Source organism: Lucilia sericata, unplaced genomic scaffold (genome assembly GCF_015586225.1).
Source record: "Lucilia sericata isolate MDLA Ls3-8-SP2 unplaced genomic scaffold, ASM1558622v1 Contig001334F_arrow, whole genome shotgun sequence".
Classification (NCBI taxonomy): domain Eukaryota; kingdom Metazoa; phylum Arthropoda; class Insecta; order Diptera; family Calliphoridae; genus Lucilia; species Lucilia sericata.
The window spans coordinates 2,798-29,162 of record NW_023995279.1 but is presented as its reverse complement, the minus strand read 5'-3'; the positions used below and the strand labels follow the sequence as shown (position 1 = coordinate 29,162).

Here is a 26,365-nt window from a genome sequence, read left to right as displayed (position 1 = left end):
TTTCTCAGAAGTTAAACGACTGTAAGCTTGAGCGGTTGAAATTTGTTTATTATCGGTTTACGTTATAGAATTTTTTTGTTAACATGGTCGATATACAGTGTTAACTTGTTGAATATAGTATTTTGTTGTTGTTTTCTTGTTAATAGTGGTGCTGCGGGTCTCGGTGTTAGTGTGTCCGTGTATAGAAAAAAAGTCAGTAAGCTGACCGCGCCTAAGTTTAAAGAAAAGTTAATAATTTTAATAGAAAAATCTAATATTTAAGATAAAATTTATAAAAAACTTAAAGTTTGAAGGGTAAAGTAATGAAATTAAGTGAAAAACGTGAGAATTTTAAGAGAAATTCAAGAAAATTGTTACTTTAAAAAATTAATAAAATAGAAGAAAATTGTCAAGGTAGTGGTAAAAACAAAAGAAAAAGCTTGTTAGTGTATGAGTATTTAAGCATTTATTAACAAATTGTTATGGGCTTTTATCGGTTAATGATGATGTTTAAAAAGAATTGGAAAAAAAGTAAAGAAATATAATAAAACTAAAGAATCATGTTTAAATAAAAGAAAATAAGAGAAAAAGTGAATTTATAAAATAAAGAAAAATCTATGTATGTCGTGTTAATTTAAGGATTATTATAACAAAAAAAGTGTTAACAAGTTGTTATTTTTATAATATCCCTTAGTTTTATGGGCTATTTGGTTAAGAAACCTGTTGGCAACTTTGTCTATATTACACTTGAAAACAAACAAAAACTCAAAACACCACCATCGCACCTACACTTTGTTATGTGTTGTGTGTTTGCATTATGGATTAATCATACCAAACCTGGAACAACTTTACACTACAAAAACAACTATTGTATTAATTAAAAACTATATTTATTAATAATATTACACTGCGAATGAAAGACTATGTATTATTAAATCTAATGTTAGTGTAGTAACTCCCATCATAATATCTTTTTTTTTTGGGAACGCTTAGCTGCACATTAAGAACATTGCGCTTTATAAATTGCAGTTTATCGGTTGGAACTAAATGCAATATAGTGGTGGTTGGTTGGCTGGTTGATTCAGTGGCTGGTTGAATGCTGCTCAGATTTTCTATGAATGAACGTATGCCTGTTTAGTTAAATGTTTGGTTGGTTAGTGGCTTGTGTTTAATGTATGCGTGCGTTTTGTATCTGTGTTGACAATTTGTTTTTTTTTTTTTTTGCTTTTTCTACTTCATACACATGGCTAATAACCTAGACCACTTAAAAATGGTGAAAAAGAGAGTCTGTAAATTGCAGCATGCACATTTTCACATTCAAGTTCAAAACATGTTGTATTTTGACCATATTTTGTGGTCAGTTTTTGTATACAAAAAATTTAACCTCAATAAACAGATTATACCCTACATCACCATAGTGGGAAGGGTATTAGGCGTTTGTACGGATGTTTGTAACGCACAAAAATATTGTTACTACAACCAACTTAAAGTACACCAATCGAATCAGGAGCACTTTCTGAGTCCGTCCATCCATCCGTCCGTCTGGCTGTTCATGTAAACCTTGTGCTCTAGATAGAGGTCTCAAATTTGAAGATATTTTAATGAAATTTGGACCAATCGTGTTTTTCGACAATAAACGAAGACTTTGGCTGAAATCGGTACATTATTCCATCTAACTACCATACAATCGGTCCTTCCGATTTAGCCTTTTTAGTTCATAACTACGAATATATATTAGTACACAGGGAGAAAAAAATATACACGCTTGGTACCAAATTGACAAACAAATTGTTTTATCTTGACATCCGTTGTCAAGTATAAACATACATGTTGTATGTATGGTCAACATGTAATGTTGACCACGCAACATTATCAACATTGCAACAATTCGTTGTCGCAATCTAAATTTTATGCACATCCGCTGTCTAAAAGTTAGCAAACGTGGTAAGCTTACTATTGACAACGGATTTAGAGCTTAACACATTTGTTAACTTTAAGACAACGGATAGTCGTAGTAAGCTTAGATTGTGACAACGTATTCTTGCAATGTTGACAACGTTGCTTGGTCAACATTACTTGTTGTTGTTGTGTGTTTGTATTTATATACTTGAGAATGGATATTATTGAAAATTTGGTGCCAATTTGGTACCAGATGTATATTTTTTTCTCTCTCTCTGCGTATCTCTTCTGAAATCGGCACAACTTTAATATATATAAAACTAAAAGACACTAACGATTTTTGTAACGATTAGCCTTTATTTGAACCTGGAAAATGTTTTAAACGTTCATAAATGACTTTAATCATTAATTCCGCGATAAAATTCAAATCAAGTTTTGTATATAAATTTCATGACGATTGGTCCATATTTCACCTCTAACTTTTCTTTTAGAAAATTAGTTTTTCATCAAGAAATTTCTTTAAAGTAAAATTTAACAATGTTTTTATTATAATTTTTTTTAATTTTCTGTTGTAGTGCATCATATCGTCGACCATGACCGACTATACTCTTCTGCTTCTATTAAAATGTGTCAGTTTGTAAGCAGATGTAAGCAAAGATGTTGTTTTTTTGGAGAAAATAACCAGAATAATTATTTGTTTAAACTAAATTTTGTACAGTTTTTCTGCTCTTAAAAAACTGATAACATAAAATGTCATAGACATTGAATTTGGGTCCCAAAACTATATTTAAAACCAGACTTGAACTAGAATATTTAAATTTTCTGCACTACGAAACCGGTTTCTCATACATCAAATCATTACATTCAGTATTTTTAAAGACATGTCATCATTTACCTGGTGTTTCTATTATTCAGTATAATTTCATTGATTTGAAATCATTAGGAGATTAAAAAAGTATTAGAAAAAGTAATTTATTCCTTTTTAATAGTTTCACAGAGGTACCAAGAACCCCCTTATGAAAGTCCGCCCATTTTTATACTAAATTTTCACATGGATGTTAAAAGTCTTTGTGTTAAATTTTAAGATTCTATCTCAAATAGTTTATCAGATAAACGAATTTTAAAATTTAATTCATATGGGAGGTGTCACGCCTCCTACTTCTAGTTCGCTAATTTTATGTTATGTTGGTACTATAGTGTCTCCGTTAAAAATAAGGACTCTAACTGTTATATTTCCTCAGATATATCAATTTAAGAGGTTTTTTTATATGGGAGGTGCCACGCCCACTGTAGCTGCCCATTTTATTCCCATGTATTCATATTGATGTCAAAGTTGTCCATACCAAATTTTAGAACTCTAGCTCTTGCAGTGTCTGAGATATGCGACTTTTAATTATTTTGTATGTGGGCGTGGCACGTCCCTCACTTGATATTTTGAAATTAAATTGTAGCTTTTAGTTCGTTCCAGACATACAGGAAGACACTGAGAAAATTTCAGAAAAATGGGTCCGTTTAGATGTCTATAAAGTCCAAACAAACATACATAGAAACACACATTCATTTATATATATAGATATATGATTCTAAAGACTTCTTGAAATCAGTTCTTTAAAACTAGTTTTACACTGATTAATACAAAAGGACAGACAGACAAATTGATCAATAAGTCAAATCTATCTAAAAAGTGATTAAGGGTGAAACAATAACTTGGCTTACAAAAAAAAAAAATTCTTCAAAAATCTACCTAACCTTACTGTAGAGTACAAAAAAGAACATAAAAACTTCTAAGATACAAAACAGTTCATCTTATTTATTTTATTTTTCTTGTTTTTTTTTTTTTGTCTAAATCATTTATTCGTTTTTGTTGTTGCTTACACATCTATACAATTCATTCATAAAAAAATTGTTTTGTTTTTTATTTTTGTTTTATTATCGTCACTTTAGTGACTAATACTTAAATGATGATTATTATGAAGTATTAAATAATTTTAAAACTAAAAGAAATTGTTTTTCTACTTTTTAAGTAATTTGTCTGGCTTCGACAGTTTCATTTTTATTGTCTTTTTAAGTGCAATTATCAATTAACCTTGACAATTTGTATTGGAGAGACAGACACAGGGTTACTTTAATTTGTTGAGGGTTGCTACAGAACTTTTGGCACAAGATCAAAGTTATTAGACAAACTTTATTAAATAATTTAGTATTATTATTAACTATTGAAAAAAAAGAAAAAAAGCTAAATTTTTTAAACTTTTTGGTATCAATTATTTTAAAATATGATTTTTTTTTTCATTACCTTTTAGCTTTATCAATATTTTATAGCTACATTTTAAATATTTATCATTTAAAAGTTCAAAAACCTAATAAATTCACTACAAAAACACATGCTCAAACAATGACTTTTTTTCAAATGCATTTTCTCATATGATATCCATACATACCCACAACAAAAGTGAATAATAGTGTGCGCTGCGCGTTGAAATGCATATTTGGTAACAAAAAATACCAACATGTTTTGACGCGCTCTGCCTGTTGTCTATCCGTCTATCAGCTCATTAATATTCAATAATTTACAGTTATTTTGTATGCATTACTCTCTTTGTTTTGAGAAAAGAAAAATAACAGTTACAAGAGAGTTTTTTACACTCTTTTTCATTATTTATTGAGCAATAATAATAAATACAATCTATGAAAAATATGGTTACTAATTTTAAGTAATCATTTTTGAATGGAAAATATTATTATGTTTACTCTCAAGAGAATACTCGTTTTAAAAATACTTAAAAACAATACTTTACCGAATTTTGTCAAATATTTGTTAATCGATTCTAAAAACAATTTCTCAATTATTTTTTAAATATTTTGTAAACACCGTGATGTTGGTCAAACACGGTGTTGCCAAAGCAACCATAAATCATTTATATACCTCAATTATTGGGGCACTTAGGACTACTAAATGCTAAACTACCCTGTACATGTATAAGCTTTTTAAAAGAGTTTTGGGTCTTAAATTGGATTTCGAAAGAAAACTTATTTATGTCGAATTTTACCACACTACGATATACGTACATATTCGAAGGTCTCTGGGGGGTATCCATAAACTTCTAAAGAGTTTGGTAGATGGATTTGTTATGAAACAAATCCATATTATGTTAGAGTTTACATTAATGCCGATATATAAATATGAACGTTTTATTGACATTAAGTAGAAGGATTTATATTTATATAGAATTTCTTAATGGAAGGAAATTAGGGCCTGATCCAGTATTATGAGTATTGACCGATATCTCTAAAATATATTTATATGTATATAAGTAGATAGATGAAATCATGAACCAATTTCGACTATTTTCAAACTTTTAAAACCCTGTTTCTCGATTTGGAAAGAATAGTTCGTTTTAGTTAGTTATTGCTAGTTAGTTAGTTAGTTAGTTAGTAGTTAGTTAGTTAGTTAGTAGTTAGTTATTGTAGTTAGTTAGTTAGTAGTTAGTTAGTTAGTTAGTTAGTAGTTAGTTAGTTAGTAGTTAGTTAGTTAGTTAGTTAGTTAGTTAGTTAGTTAGTTAGTTAGTTAGTTAGTTAGTTAGTTAGTTAGTTAGTTAGTTAGTTAGTTAGTTAGTTAGTTAGTTAGTTAGTTAGTTAGTTAGTTAGTTAGTTAGTTAGTTAGTTAGTTAGTTAGTTAGTTAGTTAGTTAGTTAGTTAGTTAGTTAGTTAGTTAGTTAGTTAGTTAGTTAGTTAGTTAGTTAGTTAGTTAGTAGTTAGTTAGTTAGTTAGTTAGTTAGTTAGTTAGTTAGTAGTTAGTTAGTTAGTTAGTTAGTTAGTTAGTTAGTTAGTTAGTTAGTTAGTTAGTTAGTTAGTTAGTTAGTTAGTTAGTTAGTTAGTTAGTTAGTTAGTTAGTTAGTTAGTTAGTTAGTTAGTTAGTTAGTTAGTTAGTTAGTTAGTTAGTTAGTTAGTTAGTTAGTTAGTTAGTTAGTTAGTTAGTTAGTTAGTTAGTTAGTTAGTTAGTTAGTTAGTTAGTTAGTTAGTTAGTTAGTTAGTTAGTTAGTTAGTTAGTTAGTTAGTTAGTTAGTTAGTTAGTTAGTTAGTTAGTTAGTTAGTTAGTTAGTTAGTTAGTTAGTTAGTTAGTTAGTTAGTTAGTTAGTTAGTTAGTTAGTTAGTTAGTTAGTTAGTTAGTTAGTTAGTTAGTTAGTTAGTTAGTTAGTTAGTTAGTTAGTTAGTTAGTTAGTTAGTTAGTTAGTTAGTTAGTTAGTTAGTAGTTAGTTAGTTAGTTAGTTAGTTAGTTAGTTAGTTAGTTAGTTAGTTAGTTAGTTAGTTAGTTAGTTAGTTAGTTAGTTAGTTAGTTAGTTAGTTAGTTAGTTAGTTAGTTAGTTAGTTAGTTAGTTAGTTAGTTAGTTAGTTAGTTAGTTAGTTAGTTAGTTAGTTAGTTAGTTAGTTAGTTAGTTAGTTAGTTAGTTAGTTAGTTAGTTAGTTAGTTAGTTAGTTAGTTAGTTAGTTAGTTAGTTAGTTAGTAGTTAGTAGTTAGTTAGTTAGTTAGTTAGTTAGTTAGTTAGTTAGTTAGTTAGTAGTTAGTTAGTTAGTTAGTTAGTTAGTTAGTTAGTTAGTTAGTAGTTAGTTAGTTAGTTAGTTAGTAGTTAGTTAGTTAGTTAGTTAGTTAGTTAGTTAGTTAGTTAGTTAGTTAGTTAGTTAGTTAGTTAGTTAGTTAGTTAGTTAGTTAGTAGTAGTAGTTAGTTAGTTAGTAGTTAGTTAGTTAGTTAGTTAGTTAGTTAGTTAGTTAGTTAGTTAGTAGTTAGTTAGTTAGTTAGTTAGTTAGTTAGTTAGTTAGTTAGTTAGTTAGTTAGTTAGTTAGTTAGTTAGTTAGTTAGTTAGTTAGTTAGTTAGTTAGTTAGTTAGTTAGTTAGTTAGTAGTTAGTTAGTTAGTTAGTTAGTTAGTTAGTTAGTTAGTTAGTTAGTTAGTTAGTTAGTTAGTTAGTTAGTAGTTAGTTAGTTAGTTAGTTAGTTAGTTAGTTAGTTAGTTAGTTAGTTAGTTAGTTAGTTAGTTAGTTAGTTAGTTAGTTAGTTAGTTAGTTAGTTAGTTAGTTAGTTAGTTAGTTAGTTAGTTAGTTAGTTAGTTAGTTAGTTAGTTAGTTAGTTAGTTAGTTAGTTAGTTAGTTAGTAGTTAGTTAGTTAGTAGTTAGTTAGTTAGTTAGTTAGTTAGTTAGTAGTTAGTTAGTTAGTTAGTTAGTTAGTTAGTAGTTAGTTAGTTAGTTAGTTAGTTAGTTAGTTAGTTAGTTAGTTAGTTAGTTAGTTAGTTAGTTAGTTAGTTAGTTAGTTAGTTAGTTAGTTAGTTAGTTAGTTAGTTAGTTAGTTAGTTAGTTAGTTAGTTAGTTAGTTAGTAGTTAGTTAGTTAGTTAGTTAGTTAGTTAGTTAGTTAGTAGTTAGTTCGTTTGAAAGGAGGATGTATAAACATCAAATCCTTTAACCAGTGCTTCGGTCTACCAGGCTATAACGATAACCACTAACCTATTGGAGGCCACAAAGTTACTTCAGTTCGTCAAAAAATGTGTTTGACAATTTTAGGAAACAAGATTGGATAAACGTGGAGGGCTCCGAGGGGGTTGTTAGAGTGAAATGAAGAAATTCGTCTTCATTTAAAATAACATAGTTTTCGGCCTTTATATCCCGAATGCAGGATTGGTTGGTTGGCCAAATATGTTACCATCAAAATTTAGTTTTCCTGAAAATGAGAGATAGCTGCTTTTGAATAAAATCCCTCAATATGTATTTTCTGAATCCTTATAGATAGCGGAGTCCATTAGCAATATTCATTCGTCCGTATCTATACATAAATTTTTGTATAATTCAATTTACTAAAGTCACCAGATACCATAGCGAGGGGTATTGATTTTGATTTATTGCCCAAATTTAAGTGTTGGATCATTTATCAGCCGCAAAAAATGATCAAATTTAAATTAATAACATCTCGAACTCGAAACGCTGACTCGACTCAAAACCCTAATGCCCAAAAATTAAACCAACGAAAATATGTCAGCCAAAAATCTGAACAAAATACCGTCAATAAACAAACAGTAATATGATTTTCGGTAGCATAGCAAGAAAATTTCTTTGCCCTCCAGAGAAAATAGTACCTTAAATCAATTAGTATACAAATTAAGCTTCTCATTCAAACGATTGTCATGGTAGAAGAGTTCAAATATGCTCCAAAATAATGTACACATTTTACAGTTACATATTATTATTCATTTATGCATTGTACTCCCATATGAGTAGTTTCATTGTTGTTGTTGTTGTGTATGGAAAAAGAGAGGCCAAAATAACTTTTGGGGAGAAATAAAAGCGCCAGAAAAATAATATTGATAAAAAACAAAAAGTTCTGAAAAGTAAACAAGCGAGTGGCAAGTTAGTATTTTATAACGGTTGTTTGCGTATAGACGGGTTTTGGTTAAAAAACGCATTGGGTAAAAGGTAACGAATTTATTTGGAGTGCGTATGTGTGTGTGTGTGCCAGAGTTTTTCTTAACTTGGTTTAACCCACAATAAAACCTAAAATGTTTGTTATTGTGGGGGAAAATACTTCAGTGTGCGTGTGTGTTTTGGGTTTTGTTATACGATAGTAAATGACGACACAATAGAAAACCCGTTAGTTAAGAAAAATTTAACCAAAATAAACAAACTAAAAAAAATAATGGAATTTTAAAGTTTGGGAAAGTGTTTGTGTGTGTGTATGTTAATTTTTACGGTTTACTTTAACTTATTATAATTTTAATTACAATTTCAGTTTCATTTAACTAAAAAAAATATAACAACAGCTTAAAATAAAAGTAAAAAGCAATAAAAAATCTAAATAAAACATAACAAAACAAAATAACCTAAATAGCTAAACATGTGGCCTTTTAAAAGTGTTCTTATAAACTGGATTTGTTATAAATAATTAAATTTTCATTTGAAAATAAATTTTACTAAAAAAGTGTGCCTTTAAATACCAAAAATTTATACAAAAAACCTAAATAATAAAATACAACAACACTAAGTGCCTGACAATATGACGACGCCTAGACGTCTTGTCTTTAATGGTTTGGCTGCAATAATTCTGATTGTTTTAACTTTCATAACCAAAATAAAAACACAAAATAGTGAACTATTTGAATCTGCGGAGTTTACCAACAGTCAATATGACGTCGACCCAGATTTTCAAGGCAATACACAATTGCAATTTGCTTCACCGCTGCCAACAACAAAAACACCACCACCCCTATTGGGACCGGACGACAATACGCTGATGTCATCGTCTTCTGCGTCTGCCTCCACCTCATATACGGAATTGAATGGCGGCAGTATAACTAGTGAACGTATATTACGTTCTAGTGAAAGTCCTTATGCTGTACGTGAACACCTGACAGTGGAACGTAATGGCAAATTAATAATAGAACCTGGTGTTCGATTAGAGTTTGCTCCTACCGTTGGCATAACCATACGTGGAATATTACATGCAGTGGTAAGTTTAAATTGGAAATTTTAACACAATTTTCATTATGAATTAAAATGGAATTCAGTGCATATCATGAAAACGTTATACATTTTATTATTATTTTCTTACTCTGCACTTCTATATTGGGTTGGGTATTATGAGTTTGTTTTGATGTTTGTAACGCACAGAAACATTTCCCTACTACTTTTTCACTTTTTCATGCAAAGACTGAGGCTATACAATAAAATATAGTCGGGACTGATTAATAGCCGTGGCAATACACTGACCTGTAGTTAAGTCATTGTCTATTGTCTGGACCTATCTATAGAGAGAATATAGACTGATCTGCAGTTGTTATTATGGACTGATCTATAGCCTTGACTATAAACTGAAATATTTTTGATATTTTTTATTGATCTATACACGAGACTAAACTTTCTATAGACAATACATACTATAGTCAATAATCCAGACTATAGAGTGATCTATAGGTAAAAGTACCAATAACTAATCTATATTCTAAACTGTAGACTGATGTATATTCCATACTATAGACTGATCTATATTCAAGACTATAGGCTCATCTATAGTCCAGACTGTAGACTGATCTATAGTCCAGACTATAGCCTGATCTATAGTCCAGACTATGGACTGATCTATAGTTCAGACTATGGAATGTTCTATAGTCCAAACTATGGACTGATCTATAGTCCATATTATAGACTGATCTATAGCCCAAACTACGGACTGATCTATAGTCCAAACTATAGACTGATTTATAGTCCATACTATGGACTGATCTATTGTCCATACTATAGACTAATATATATAGACTATTGACTGATCAGTAGTCCAGACTATAGACTTATCTATTTTCCATACTATAGTCAAGACTATAGGCAGATCTATAGTTAAGACTACAGAATGATCCATAATTAAGACTAAAGACTAGTATATAGTCAAAACCATAAATTTATCTTTAATCAAGACCATAGAGTGATTTATAGTATAGTCTAAAGATTGATCTATATTCATAACTATAGACTGATCTATATACAAAATATGGATAGATCTATAGTCCAGACTATGGACTGATATATAGTCAAGTCTATAGACTGATTTAAAGTCAAGACTATCGACTACTCTCTTGTGAGGACTATAGACTTATCTATAGTGCAGAATGTAGACTGATTTAAAGTCCAGACTATAGAATGATTTATAGTCTAGACTACAAACTTATCTATCGTTGACACTATAGAGACTTCTATATATAGTCTATACAATAGACTGATCTGTAGTCCAGACTGATCTATAATCCAGACTATAGACCTATCTATAGTCCAGACTATAGACTGATCTGATAGTCGAGACTCTAGAATGATCTTTAGTGGAGAATACAGACTGATCTATAATAGAGTATATACACTTACTGAGCAATAATTACACCTGCTGTTAGGGTATCATGAGGTCTGACATAACCAACCTCTACTTTCTTACCAGTTTTTTCTGTTTTTAGTTTTATTTTGACTTAACAAGTGTATTTGACACACTTACTCATTTCATATTTGATCTTGTTCTTATTGCTATATTTTTTCGTAATTTTAGTTTTTAATTTTTTTTACTTGTAATTCAAATCAAATGTTAGTGATTCATGAGGTTCAACCTCATAAATGTTTGTTTACAGACAAGTTTTTTGTTGTTGTTTTTATTTTTTTAGAAAGAAATTCACCTGTTGCTTGAATACTATTGTATTGCTGTTATCTATATGGAAAAGCTTTTTATCTGTTACTCATATCAGCAACGTTGTAACGCTTTATGATAACACATTAAATTGCGGAATTGTATTATGCTCTGTTTAAGGTTGACGTAGGCCCGGCTGAGTGACTACATATTTTTTTTTTTTTTTCAAAGTGGGTTCATTGATAAGATTATATGATAAAGGGAAATATGTACTTGCTTATGAAACCTGTTTCGTTTAGAGATTCTATTTTTTGTAGAGAAAATTGCAAATTTCATTAATTGTTGTAATTGTTCTTGGTTAAGTCATATTTAGTTAGCAATAAGTGAGAAGTTTGATAAGATTTCGATTACAGTGGGGGTTTCAATTTAATTTCAATTTAATTACAACTGAACGGAAATATGTATATGAACAACGAAAACAAATATTATTACTCTTAAATAAAAAAATGTTGCAAATATTATTCAACATAGAATATAACTTAAACTGGAGGTCAACAAGTTCTTGCAACATAAATTAATTAATAACTAAAGCAGTTGTTATTAATACTTTTAATAATCTAAAACTGTAACATAATTTATTGAAATATTGAACTATGAATTACTTTGTCTACGGAAGTCTCTGATGTAATAACATTTAGAAAAAAAAACCTACCACTCTAATAACATTTATTTCCGTTTTGGCCACTTTAACATTAAGACAATAATGTTGGGAAAAAATACATAATAGTAAGGTATGATATCAAACTAAAGTAACCTTATAAATTATACTGGGCACTTCCTCCCCTTTTACAGCAATTTATGGAATACATACTTGTCTTTAACTTGTCTTCCTGTCAACGAACGCTTTAGTATATTAAAGAACAAGTATAAAATGCAGCAGAATAAGAAAAGAACATAACAACAACAACGAACTAAAGTGACTAATAATACAAGCTGATAAAGAAAAAAGCTCATAAGAAAAGATATTTTGCGGAAGCAGAGGTCAATGTTTGTGTATAAAATCACACTACTAACATGACACATCTTTGAGGCTTATTCATCTTGAAGAACGAATTATAATTTCATTTTCATAATTAAATTTTCTTTACAACAAACACAGTTTCCAATTTACTTCATTCATTCAATGAATAGATTGTCTGTCATCATACTTCATATGTACAAGATTGTTGTTGTTTGTGGCGTTGGTTGTAACTTGAGAGATGAGGAAAGAATTTGTGTAACTAATTGAGGAATGTATCTTTGATGTTTGTTAGAAAAAAAGCGAACAAAAAATAATAACTTCCTATTATGCATGTGGCATGAACATTGTACGCATAATAAGGTGTTACTAATTTAAAATTGTTTTAATTTTTCCGGGAACTAATAAAGTTCTTTAAACATCTTAGTTTGTGTTAAAAATTTTCGACAAATTTTCTACAGAAACCAGTTTTGTAGGGAACATTTTTTTGACCAGTTTATCTACAGATAATTGATCAGTTTATTGTAAAATTCTTTATGGAACATTTTTCGACTAGTTTTCTAGAAAATACTTTTCGACCAGTTTTCTAGAGAAAACATTGATAAAACTTTTCGACCAGTTTTTCTACAGATAATCGATCAGTTTATTGTATAGTTCTTAATGGAACATTTTTCGATCAGTTTTTTTAGAAAAAACTTTTCGACCAGTTTTCTAGAGAAAACTTGTCGACCAGTTTATCTACAGATAAACGATCAGCTTATTGTTAAGTTCTAAATGGAACATTTTTCGACAAGTTTTCTAGAATATTTGTAGCCAGTATTTTAAAGAAGGAATTGCTACCAGTCTTCTATAGAAAGTTTTTAGACAAGTTTTTAACTAAAAACCTATTTGACTACAAACTATTAATTTTTCTCGCACAACTTTTCGACCATTTTCTTGGAGTAAAAATTTAAGACAGTCTTTTATATGAAATTTTTTTTGAGAATAACTTTCTCAAAAATGTTTCTATAGGAGAAAAATTGTCGACCAGTTTATTCACAGATAATCAATCGAGTTTATTGTAAAGTTCTATAGGGAACATTTTTCGACCAGTTTTTTACAGAATACTTTTTGAGCAGTTTTTAGGAGAAAACATTGAGAAAACTTGTCGACCAGTTTATCTACATATAATCGACCAGTTTATTGTAAAGTTAATTTTTCCACCAGATTTCTAGAGAATACTCTTGTAGCCAGCATTCTTAAGAATACATTGGACCAGTCTTCTATAGAAACTTTTTGGAATAGCTATAAAGAGAACACGTTTCTGACTACAAATTAGTAATTTTCTTTACACAACTTTTCGACCAGTTTCATAGAGGAAACGTTTAGATCAGGTTTACCCATAAAACTGCTTTGAGAAAAAGTTTTTCGAAACATTTTCTGTAGAATAGTTTTCAAAAATTTTCATTATAGAACTTTTCGACCAGTTTTCAGGAGAAAACTTTCGGCGAAAACTTCAGGAGAAAACAGTTTCTAAGAGAAAACGTTTAGATAAGCTTTTCCATGAAACTCTTCTGAGAATAATTTTCGATCATTATAGAGAAATCTTTTAAGAAATTGTATTGTTTCTCGAAAAAATTTCATTATACAACCAGTTTTCTGCAAGTTTTTTGACCATCGTTCAGAAGAACATTTTTCGGCCATTTATTTACAAAAAGCTTTAAAGCGATTTTCTTATAGAAAACTTTTGGCTACACAAAGTTTCTAGCGAAAACTTATCAGCCAGTTTTCTAGAGAAAATTTTGATAATAATACTAAAAAGCTTTTGTGTAATGCTGTCAAAATAAAACTTTCTGCAGAACAGTTTCTGATAAATTGTGTACAGTTTTTAAACAATTAACCCGGAGAAAGTATTGAACAAAACTTTCGACTACAGAAAGCTTCTAGAGAACAATTTTCGACCATAACCCTAAAACAAACCTTTAGGTGGGTTTCAAACAGTATTACTCCAGAAAGCTTTGAGGCAAATCGTTTTAGAAAAAACTTTTCTTAAATTCTAAATTTTTTTGCAGTTTTCCTTCCATAATTTTAGCTTTAGTAAACTTTTCGTCAGTTTGTTAAGGTTTAATTAGTTTTAGGTTTAATTGAGTGATCACAAATTTCTTCAGAAAGCTTTCTAAATATAACTGATTTCTCTCTCAGTTATCGAACAAACACTTTTCGGTCAGCAACCAATTTTTGACAATTATCTACCAGTTTTTCAACCTCTTAGCTTTTTCTATAGTATGTTTTTTCTCAAGATCAAAGTTTCTTGAAATAATCGTTATGCAGCACCCTAATCAACTCACTCCCTGATTATGATGAAAACTACTTATTAGGTTAAGTATTTGAAAAATAATAATAAAAACTCTTATAAACACAACATGATAATTGTAGACATCATCATCGTCATCGTCATCGTCTTATTAACACATCTTTAGGTCAGAAGGTCACTAAGAGTTAATTGTATTCAAGTGTCCATAATGAAATTACATGATGACTGCTGCATAAAAAACCGATCTTGATTGTGTGTCTGTGGTTATGATCTTATGCTAATTTAATTATTCTTCTTCTATTCACTGTGTGTGTTTTTTTTGTATTACAGGGAACACCAACGGCACGCATTACTTTGACAGCACAAGGTCACAATGTAGAATTACCCGATGTAGAAGAACGTGGCATACGTTTGGTAGATGGGCCCACACCCTTAGAGGGCAGGTTAGAGATCTTTCATAAGGGATCATGGCGGTCTGTTTGTACTAATTCAAGAAAGTAAGTTGTTTGTGTTTAATAGATAAATTAAATTCCAATTATATGTTTCTTTCTTAGTTGGACTATGATTGACTATGAGGTGGCTTGCCGTCAATTGGGTTTCAAAGGTGGCCGCTTTTGGAATTGGGTAGATCGTACACCCGACCTAAAGCCACGTTTGCTGTATGAATTGCCAAATTGTAAGGGTACGGAAAACTCGCTTTTGGATTGTCAATGGTCGTCTAGACAGTTGGGTTCCGGAGTTTGTGATTATCACAGTGATATAGGCATACAGTGTAAAGCTATACACAGCATACAACTGACGCACTGGCGTGGCTTGTATTTTGATAACGCTCCCACTACCAAAACTTTGGCCAAGGACAATACAGTGTATTACACCAAATCCAAATCGACGTTGAAATATGTGGATATAATAAGAGCCGGTAATGGTTTGAAACAGTCGGCCAAATCAGCCTTGGAAACTATAGGTATACCTCCCGTGCTGCAACATGTAGTGATAACCCATTCTGCTTATACTGGGTTCAATGCTACACGTCCCTATGGTGGCTTTCAAATGCAAAATGTCACCGTTAGAAAAAGCAATGGCATCGGCATATTTGTTAATTCCAGTCAAGGTTATGTGCAACTAAATGGCTGTAATATTCAGGATAACTTTGCCGATGGTGTTAAATATGTGGGCCATGATTTGAGAGTCGACGAGAGACCCGATAGATCTTCTATATATGATTTTTGCACTTTACCCACCACCTCGGGACAAACCTATCCCATTACTTTATCTTTTACCCAGAAATTTTATGCTGGTTCTGCCAAAGAATGTGCCAAATACTTTTTTACCAAACCCGGCTATGTGCTCACCGTGCAATTTGAACAATTTGTCTTGAAAAATAATGAAACGGCTTCAGTGGAAATATTTGATGGTGCTTCAGCTAATGATCGTTTGTTGTTCTTTTGGAAAGCTCGCAACTTTACTAGGCCTCAGAGTGTTACCTCTACACGAGAAAAGCTGTATATAAGAATTAAAGCCGATATGCGAGAAGAAATAAATGGTTTTATACGCATAACTACGGGAGAAACAAGTGCATTTGACTTAAGAGTTCTAGACTCTACTGTGCAGGATAATAGTGGGCGTGGCATTGCTGTAGATAATCTAAGATCAAGATTACATGTTCATACTTCCTCTGTATCGGGCAATGGTCATGTGGCTGGTGTTCATATAGCCAGTGGTGCTGGTGATGTCAATATAACCGAAACTAACATAAGTTACAATCAAGGTTCTGGTGTCAATATCACTTACACGGGAGGCAATCGTAATGTTTCACGCAGTTATGTCAACTTCAATAAAGGCTATGGCATAGCGGTGTGGTTAAATGAAACCTCTGATCCCAACCGAGTAGAATATATAGCATTTAACCAGACCACCGCAGTAGAATACTCACATCTTAATTCTAATTTGGAAACTGGTATACTGCATGGCAATTACTGCCAACCTTTGTGGGTCAATATAACTGGCAATTACTTTAATGGCAGCGCCGATAATGATATACGTTTGGAAACTTGTTGGAGATCTTTGGAGCCAAATGAACCCAATACACGCCTGCAAATAGGACACAACTCTTTTGAGAATAGTCAACAGAATTCCATATACATAAGTCCGGCTTTAAATCTGCAGGGCAGGATAGAATTTAATCAATTCCGTTATGGTCAATATGGTTGCATTTATATACGAAACGATTTTATATTTCAAGAATTCAATATTATGCCGGTGCGTCTGATAATACAAAGTAATTATTTCATAAAAAATCAGGGTGTACATGTGGTTTCACTAGGTTTATCGCCCTATAGTCGTAAAGATGTTCAAGGTCTTTTATTTACCCGCAATTTTGTTAGGGAAAATCGTATAATGGAATTTTTTGGTCCTCCTGTAGAGGGCAGTGAAGGTTATGATGGTGCTGGACGTTTAAATCCCCGATCAAGGGTAGCAGCTGCTGTTGTGGTGGGTTCTAATAATGTCGATATTTTTCGCAATATTTTACACAATTTGGATTCAACCTATGAAATTGGTTCGCAATTGAGTGATCAAAGTCAAATTATCAACGCCACCTATAACTGGTTGGGCCATACTGAAGAAACGAAAATCTATGCCCGGCTCTTTCATCGTAATGATCGTTATAATTTGGCTAAAATAGAATATATACCCTATCTGCTGCATAGCTCAAATCCTGGTTCCATTACAGTCATTTCTATATCCACCTTTGTGCCACGATTTTATAGTGAAGGCTCTGAGTATATAGGAGGTGAGGTAGATGGCCAAGAAATGATTCCTGCCGGCACTTATACGGTCAACAAAGATATCAATATAAGACCGGGAGGCAAACTGATATTACAACCTGGTGTTACTTTACAATTTGAGCCCAGTGTAGGCATGATGGTGGCTGGTAAATTGGAGGCCCGTGGCAGAAGACCGGATGATATATTCTTAACCCTTAAACGTAATACTATAATGCCCATGGATGTGGATTCCTCTACCAATCATGAAATGATGGATGTGGAAAATTTAGATATGGATACAGAGACAGTGATAACAGGCGAGGAAACGCCACAAGTTAATGTTAGACTTTTGGGTGGAGCGGGTCCCTATGAGGGTCGCCTGCAACTGTACTTAAATGGTAGATGGGGTACTGTTTGCGATTATGGTTGGACTGAGTTAAATTCCGCCTTAGTGTGTCATCATTTAGGTTATACGCTAAATCCAAAAGACTGGCGTTTACTAAGATCCCAAATGCCGGCTGTTGGTCTGACAGAAGATGTCATTGTTTCCAATGTACGCTGTACAGCTCATGATCGTGATATTACCAAATGTAAGGCTGAATATTTGAATAGAGGTGATTTTGAAAATTCCTGTTCCCATGATAATGATGTGGGTATACGCTGCTATGAAGGAGCCTGGGCGGGAGTTAGATTTAGTATGTTGGCCGAGAGAGCGGATTTGCAGTATGTTACCATCGAAAAGGCGGGCCTATTCGATTATACCACCAATACCTTTAAGCCTGCTCTACAAATGGATTTTGCCAGACATAATTTAGAAAATGTAAGAATTGTCGATAATTTAGATGATGGTTTGGGTGTTATATATGCCGATATTTATGGTGGCAAAGCTATCAATAACATACGTAATTCCGAGTTTGTGGGTAATCGTGGTAGTGGCATAAGTTTCAAACAATTAGATTTTCGTATACAAGGTTCTATAATCAAAAACAATAGAGGCAGTGGTATTTCCCATGATCCGGTTATAGCGGCCAATGATCAATTGGAAATTGGAGGCTGGTTTAAAATGGCTATAGATTTTAATACATTTGAGACCAACTATGAGCCCTACAATTTGCCCTCTGACGAAGGCAATATAGAGTTGGGTCCCATGGATAGCAAATATGTACGCACAGAGGAAATACGGGGACGTTCGATCAGTAAAAAACTATACGTAAGATGTTCTGCTGGTTATGTTTTGGGCATACAACTTTTAAATCCCATACACAATCAATCCAGCGAAAGTATATTGATATTGAATTCACAAAGTGAAAATCAAAGATCTCAGGTCTGGGATGTAAGAAGAGATTTAAATGTTTTTCCCACCACCAGCAGTAGTTATGGCATAGTAATATACTACGAAAGTGGTGAAAATGCTTTAGGAGGTGCAGTTCTAATGTTGACTACAGTTCAAGCTCCTATACAAAATATACGCAATAGGGTGGTAAGTGGACCAGTACCCTCTCTGCACCTAAGATCCACCAAAATACAAAAGAATTTAAGAGGTATATCGTCTATATACTACAATCGTTATCGTGGCAATGAGGGAGAATACTATTTAAGAAAAGCCAATGAATCCATTAAAATAGTCAACTGTGAAATAAGCAACAATGATTTGGAAGCAGTTTTGTTCAGCTCCCCCTTTTGGGATGTTATCAGCAGTAATCTTTCCGAAATAACTTTACATTTAAATGGCTCTACTATTAGCCAAAACGGCTATGGCATACGCCAGCTGTCCAAAGACTTGAGATCTTCTAACAATCTCTTCCATTATGTTATACAAGATACCACGGTGGAGGATAATAAAAATGGCGGCTTTCAGGTTTCATTACCCTATGTTTGGCAATATAATGAAAATTTCACACACAGCATACATTTTGGCAACACTACTTGGCAGCGCAATCGTAATTTTTATATAGAAGTCTCGGGTCATTACGCCGATTTCAATATAACCTCTAATGCTTTTCTTAATAACCAATGTCCGCACAGTTTGATAGCCGTAGCGGGAATGGAAAAACGCATTAAATTTGACAACAATCGCATAGAGCAAAATATGGCCAAATATGTCATGGAATTTAAGGCCGACAGTTTAAGTGAAAAGTTGGGAGAAGTAAAGGCCACCATTGAATATAATACCATCAAGAGAAATAGTAACTTTGAACCTTTAAGGCATCTACCAGCACTAACGCATGCCACCAAATTGGCTGCTTTAAATAGTATGCCCACAGCTGTCATACGTATCGATGGCATACAAAATGTTAAACTTTATCGCAATCTTATAGCAGATAATACGCTTAGATATAACTTGGTGGCCGGCTTAAGATCTGCCAGACTGGATAATTATTTCTATGCCCGAGAAAATTGGTGGGGTTCTAGTGATATTGATTTTATAGAATCGAAAATATTTGATTTTGATAATTGGAATGATCATGCCGATGTTATATTCCAGCCTTATCTAATAGAAGATTCATTCGATGCCAGTGTTTCGTTGGTCAAGGAAAATCGTGACATTATAGATTTAAACACCTGGCAGGGTGGTCGCATATTTACAGATCTTTATATACGAAAACGAGCCGAGCCATATGTTATTAAAAACGATATAACAGTTATGCCCGAGACCACTTTAACTATAGAGCATGGCGTCAAAATGGAATTTGAACCCAGTATAGGCATGCTTGTTTTGGGTTCCCTAAATGCTATAGGTTATGAAGAATCTCCTATTATTATGAGACCCTTCAAAAATGCCACTCATGAATCGTATTCTTTGTTAAACAAAAGAGCTCTAGAGGATATGTCACAAATGCAAACCCACGATTCTATAAGATTGTGTACCAATTCACAAAATTGCAGTTCGGATACAAATGATGTGTATGACATAAATCAAGGTTTTCTAGAATACTTTAATCACACTACCCTACAGTGGGTGCCAATATGTGACAGCCGTTTTACCGAACGTAATGCTCAGGTTGTATGTCGTGAACTGGGTTATGATCCCTTGAATGTATACTATTCTCACGATCGTAGAATTGAGTTCCATACCAATTCTTTAACTAGGATTTGGACTTGGGTACAACCGCTGGAATGCCGTGGCGATGAAACTCGCATGTCCGAGTGTGAGGAACGTCTTAATGGTCAAGTTTATGGTCATCGTCATGAGTGTCGTTGGGATGATGTTTTCGTGTTTGTTAGCTGCAAGGGCACGCCCGAAGATGAAGTCTATTGGGGTGGCATACGTTTTAGTAATGCTCAGTTCGAGGAAAATCAATATGAACATCGTTATCACGATACACTCACGCATAATTCGCAAAAGAACAAAGGTAGTAAACTGCAGTTTGTATCGATAGAAAACGCTGGCGTATTACACAATCAAAAATCGGCCGCTATACAAGCCATATATAAAACACCCGCCATAACTGCGGTTACTATAAAAAATTCCGCCAATCATGGGGTAAATTTTGTGGCTCCTAGTGGTCCCATTAATTTAAATTTGCTAAATATAAGCCAAGCTTTGGGTACTGGCATAAATATTGTCTCCTTGACCGGTGAGGGCCGGGAAAGTGAGGAATCCAGTTTTACACCTCTTAAGAATCTAGACTTGCCTTATAAACTCTTTTCCTTGATTGATATTTGTGATCCTCAAAAGTCCATAGAAATAGAAGAAAGAGTATTAGTCTACTATAAATATGACAATAATCCGGTAAATTGTGTGAAAATGTTTACCGCTGCCTATAGAGCCAAACCGATTGGTTTTCGTTTATTGCAATCTAATCTCTTCAATCATTCAAAACTATATGGACGCATGGATTCTATACGTTTATATGATGGTGATGTTTATAATGTTACTTCAGTATTTATGGATCAAATAGAGTCGGATACCAAAAATCAAAAGTCTTTCTTTAAGACACAAGGTCCCACTTTAAGTGTTCATTTAATGGCTAGTGGTGCTCCCGAATATCATGGTTTTATAGCAGAAGTGGTAACAGTGCCCATTTCAACTATTGGACAATGTAAGTTTAAACGATTTCTTAAATTTCTTTAATAAATTTTTTATTCTAATGTATTTCTTACTTAAATAGATCGTGATGCCCTACACAATATTACTTATTCCCATATAACAAAGGCCACCAAAGGTGCTGTCACTTATTCCTCTGCGGGAGAGATTACACCCACTTTAACCTTAACTTCCAATCGTATACAAAATAATTGCATGCAATTATATGGTAATTTCTCCACCTGTCCCTCCGCCATTAATGTGGATGTACAGAATATGAATTCATTTTACTTTATGGTGAGTTAATCTTTTCACAACCGAAGAAACATACTTACCACCATTTTCCTTTATTTTTATAGAATAACTTGATATTAAACAATCAGGGAGGTTTGAAATTACGTGCCGATTCTCGTGGATCGGCTACTTCTCTGAGAGGTTTTATACATCACAATCTTTTCCTCAAGAATCGCAATCGCCCAGCTTTATTCGTGGAGGGAAGACAATCATCTCCCTATCAAGAAGTTGAACTATATCGTAATTACTTTGCTCAAAATCAAGCCGGTTTTGAGGATGTTATACGTTTGCGTCAAGTTGTTTCTAACTTTAGTTACAATTTTGTACACAGTAATGTGGGTGGTCGTATAGTAGAAGTTTCAGGGTTTGAAAAGGTACGCTTACCCATTTACCAGAGTACTTCGCATAATGGTTTTTATAGGTAGGTGTCTTTAAAATAACTTAATGGGAAAAAATTATTTCTTTATAAACATATATTTTTTGTTACAGAAATGTGGCCACTAACTGGATGGGAAGAGCTACCATAGTGGCTGGCACTGCTGGTCAGCAATATGTGGATAATATTTTCGAAAATCCCGACAACGATTACGAAATTATTACTGTAAATAGTACGATGTAAGTGTTCAGACAAATATTTTAAATAGTTGGTCATATTTCATAGAATCATTAGAAGCATTTTTTAGTTTTATTAATTTCATTTAAATACCTTTCCTAATAATAGTTTTCTTCCTTTTTGGGATTAACTTTAAAGATCGCAATAGATCAAACATAGAGTTACCTTATTCTTGATTTGTTCTTTCTTTGTGCTTCATGTTTATTTTGAGAATTTACAAGGAACATTTTATTTACTTTATATTGAAAATTTGAACATAAACTGAACTATAAATAGTTAAGTAGTTTGACAAGAGGTTGTATGTTACATCAAATCAGAAGAAATACACCTAGACATCCATCGGGCCTGTTGTACGCTCTCTTTTCAGTGCCTCTGGGGGAATCGAACCTACGAACTCCAGTCTGACTGAACTAGAACTGAACTAGAACTGAACTAGAACTGAACTGAACCGGAACCGTAGTAGAAATGAAATAGTACTGAACTAAAATTTTAATATAACGACATTGAATCTAATCTTCCTAAATCATCATACTTCATTTATACTAAAACCATAAAGTCTAATCTTTGTCTCTAAATAATCACTAATCTGTATAATACAAATTTATTTATCTTTCTTTGCTAAAAAAAAAAAATAAAACTATTATCTGCATGATCTTTAATATAGTTCCAGTTTTGACTATCGAAACAGGTAAAACTTGACTTAATTTTAATTTCAAACCTGAAAAAAATTAACCAAATTAACAAATTTTATCTCATAATTTCACAGCACTATTGAATTATGGCGTTCCAAAATCGATGCCCGTCACAATTATTGGAGTTACAACAACAGCATTTCCGTGCAATCTAGAATTAAAGATAAGTCAGGTAAGTAAATTTCATACAAATTTAGAATATTATGTAATTACTGATTCCTTTCCAGATGATCCTTTATTGCTGGAGGTTCAAGCAGTGCCCTTCCAAATGAACAATCAATCTATATTAGATGGCAAATGTCCACCCGGTTGGGCTCAAGTCCAGGACACTTGTTTTATGTATGTGGGTGTGCCTATGACTTTTCACGAAGCAAAAGACTTTTGTAGATCGGAAAATTCCTCAATGCCTTTTATAAGAACAGACAGCGCCACCTTGTGGTCATATTTACAGACACAAATGAGACATTTGAAGTAAGTTGTACAGATTAACTTAGGCGTTCCCGCATTACAATGACATTTTCTTTAATTTACAGATATCCCGAAAAGGTTTGGATCCAGGATTTTAATCATATAGATCGTTGTACCAGCTTTGCTTTTACCGAAGTGATCATAGAAGAGTGCAGCAAAGAAATGGGCTTTATATGTGAAATAGATCCCAAGGTAGTTTGAATAAGATATTTAATTTTGTCTGTGTTTTAATTCCAAGCCTATTATTTCAGGTGGTGATTGATCCTTTATCCTGGAGAGCTGATATTTTTGCTATTAGTATTATTTCCGCTTTTGTTTTGGCCATTATTTTATTGGTTTTGGTGGCCATTTGTTGGTATGCCAAATCTAAACATAGACATGTACAAAGGCTACAACGACGCAATAGTATACGACAAAGTTTACGCAGTCTGAATAGTATAGATCCCCAGGGTTCCTTGAGAAGAAGAAACTTTGTATGATTTTGTTAATTTACTTGTTTTTTTTGTTATTTTTATTTTATTTCTTATTTTGTTATTTTTTTAATATTTATTTCTTTAGCATATGTCCACCTCTACTGGCACTTTAACCAAAACTATGGCCCAAGATTATAAAATGATGGGCAATGGTTCTTTCGAGTCCATAGACAAAAGTGTCTTAAGTTCAGAGGCCAGCTTTGAACCTTATGAAAATCATCGTAATGGTGAAAAATCTGAATATCAAACGCCAAAGAAGTCACAAAATGAATATGTTACTAGCACCGTAAGATCGGGCTCCTCACAGGGACCCCATAGAGTAGCAACTATAGGTTCCGCCTCTAAGGCCAGTGCAAGTCGTGGTAGAGCAGCAGTAGCTGCTTGGTCTGAACAAAAACCCAACGACTTTGAATTGTCCTATCGCAATGAAGGTTTCCGTGATAACTCTACCTATTCGGGTACACGCAATAATTCCATTAGCAACAGTATAGCCGAAGATACACCCATTATTCATCAGACCGATGTAGAAGAAACTGGTTCCGATTATTATGGTAATGCAAGTACATTACCATTAAGGCACGATCCCAATGAAAATTTAACATTTTTATCCGAACTTAAGAAAAATATACCAGAACAACGTACCAGTACTTTATCGGACAGACCGCCAAGTTCATTTTTGCCTCCTTTACAGAAAACTCCCTCGCCCAATGCGACTCAAACACCATTTGGCAATAACTCACATGCCGATAGTTTGACATACGAACAAAAAATCGATAATATGAACTTTAGTTCTTTAGCCGAATTACGTAGTCATAATAATAGCCAAGTAAGTAATGGTACTGCTGTCATACCGCCCGACATAAGACGTCCGGACTCGTATATGACAGCAGTAGGAGCGAATAGACTGTCAAGACCGGTATCTACTCTGGGCAATACACCCAAGTATGACACCCCTATTGCCCATGTGGCCAATAGACGACCCAAAACAGTTTATGAAAGTGATGACACTGCCAGTGCACAAATACCTTCATCCCTAAGGCCAGACGAACGTAAAGCATCCTATCAGCAACGTTCACGTTCCGAGGCATTGCTAGAGACTGATCTTGACCTTGACAATACACCGACCATGGACGCCAATGGCCGATCCTATAGCCAACCATTAGAGACCTCAATGTAAGTGAGCGACATCAATGTTCAATTAGGTTTTTTTTTTAATTTCAATACAACAACAACTATTGATGATCTCTTACATTAGGGATTTAATTTTTTATTTAATATAATTTTATTTTTAAGTTATTAAAGCAATATTTTAATGTATTTTTTTTAAACTTATCATTTCACTACTTTTAACATCACTTTAAGTTTCTTGTGTTTAATTCAATTTTATTTTCTATTTTAATTATTAAAAATTGTTAATTTTATTTTTTATATTTAGTGTTTTTTTGAAACAAACGAGATTTTCTTTTAAGTTTTATATTAGTAAAAACAAAAAAAAAAACATCAACCATTCCCTCCATTAGTTGTTTAAGTTTATTTTATAATTTAAAACATGTATTTTATCTTATAAACATCTAATTGTTTCAATTAGCAACAAATTAAAACAAAATATTTACAAATTATTTTTTAAGTATTGTATTATTGTAATTTTATTGCGCCTTATTATTAAAAAATTGTATATTATAATAATTTTATGTAAATATGAAAAACAAAACAAATAAATTTAATATTTTTCGAATTAAAATTTAACCGTCGAATAAGTGTATTTTTATACCCTTCACCTTCGTCCGAAGGGTGTTGAAGTCGAGTGCTTTACGTGAACAATTAGTCGGCACTTAGAGACGTAATCGGTAGACCGAAGTACGAATCCATCAAATAAGCTGAGACTTTGTTCTTACTCACAGAGGACAAACTATGGTAAATCTGGTATGAACAGAGTTTGCTCTGAACATACCTGGACAAGGAAGGAAAATTCAATGGTATCTCATGTATAAGATTCGTTTCGTCCATCACCATTCAACCCAGCACACTTCTCATTCAGCCGACACTCTCATAAGAGCACAACATACGACAGACTCACTCTCGTTCCCACGACAATTGGATCTCCGCTCCGGAACGACCCGATTCTCAATCGGCCAAAGATTTTCAACTCAGCAACAGCTGTATCAACCAGAAGTTTTTTCCCCAGGGAAAACATCCAGTTACAGCCAACCTGTTACAACAACAACAACAACGGACTCACTCTAGGTATACGGCCGAATGAGATCCGTATACTCCTACATTCATCCTGTATCATATACATATAACACCAACTCATTTCCAAAGCTTAGGCCCACAGTCTGTGGGCTTCTATGGAGTATCTGTTGTTATTCGCCAAAGCACAATTTTTGTACATGGATAAGCCGGGACATGGATAAGCCGGTACATGGATAAGCCGGTCCATGTACAAGCACTTTGCTCAAGTACTCGAGCTAATCTAATCTCTTGCCATAGTAGTCACGTGAAAATGGTATATATAAGTTTGTTGTTCCATTTGTATTTCCACAATATAATTTTCCGATCCTATAAAGTATATGAATTCTGGATTCTTACATATAGCCTTTACGATTTAGCCATGTCTGTCTGTCTGCCTGTATAATTCTATCAGACATTTCGAGAAGAACGCTATGTTCTTTTTCAATTCAAATGCGTTTTTAACGAAGTTA

At 32.8% G+C, this 26,365-nt stretch overlaps 1 protein-coding gene across 2 annotated transcripts; it reads left to right on the top strand.

Annotated features, from left to right (window-relative positions):
- Positions 1 to 25,335, top strand: LOC119611003 (protein bark beetle). Of its 2 annotated transcripts, none has more exons than XM_037966452.1 (13): positions 1 to 294; positions 8,651 to 9,367; positions 14,662 to 14,828; positions 14,886 to 21,139; positions 21,209 to 21,420; positions 21,483 to 21,838; positions 21,907 to 22,032; positions 22,695 to 22,718; positions 22,797 to 22,894; positions 22,950 to 23,193; positions 23,256 to 23,382; positions 23,442 to 23,663; positions 23,749 to 25,335. In XM_037966452.1, the coding sequence occupies exons 2-13, from the start codon at positions 8,915 to 8,917 to the stop codon at positions 24,838 to 24,840; spliced, it is 9,375 nt and encodes a 3,124-aa protein (XP_037822380.1). In that variant the 5' UTR covers positions 1 to 294; positions 8,651 to 8,914; the 3' UTR covers positions 24,841 to 25,335. The 2 variants fall into 2 exon arrangements, with proteins under 2 accessions (XP_037822380.1, XP_037822381.1); XM_037966453.1 differs by having other exon boundaries at positions 1 to 192; positions 23,749 to 24,840.
- Positions 25,336 to 26,365: the final 1,030 nt, after the last annotated feature.

Bases quoted from the DNA above. Each gene is read 5' to 3' on its own strand.
- LOC119611003 (XM_037966452.1), top strand. From the start codon at position 8,915: ATGACGACGCCTAGACGTCTTGTCTTTAATGGTTTGGCTGCAATAATT. The intron at 21,839-21,906 runs GTAGGTGTCTTT...TTTTTGTTACAG, and splicing joins TCGCATAATGGTTTTTATAG to AAATGTGGCCACTAACTGGA. The intron at 23,194-23,255 runs GTAAGTTGTACA...TTTAATTTACAG, and splicing joins ACACAAATGAGACATTTGAA to ATATCCCGAAAAGGTTTGGA.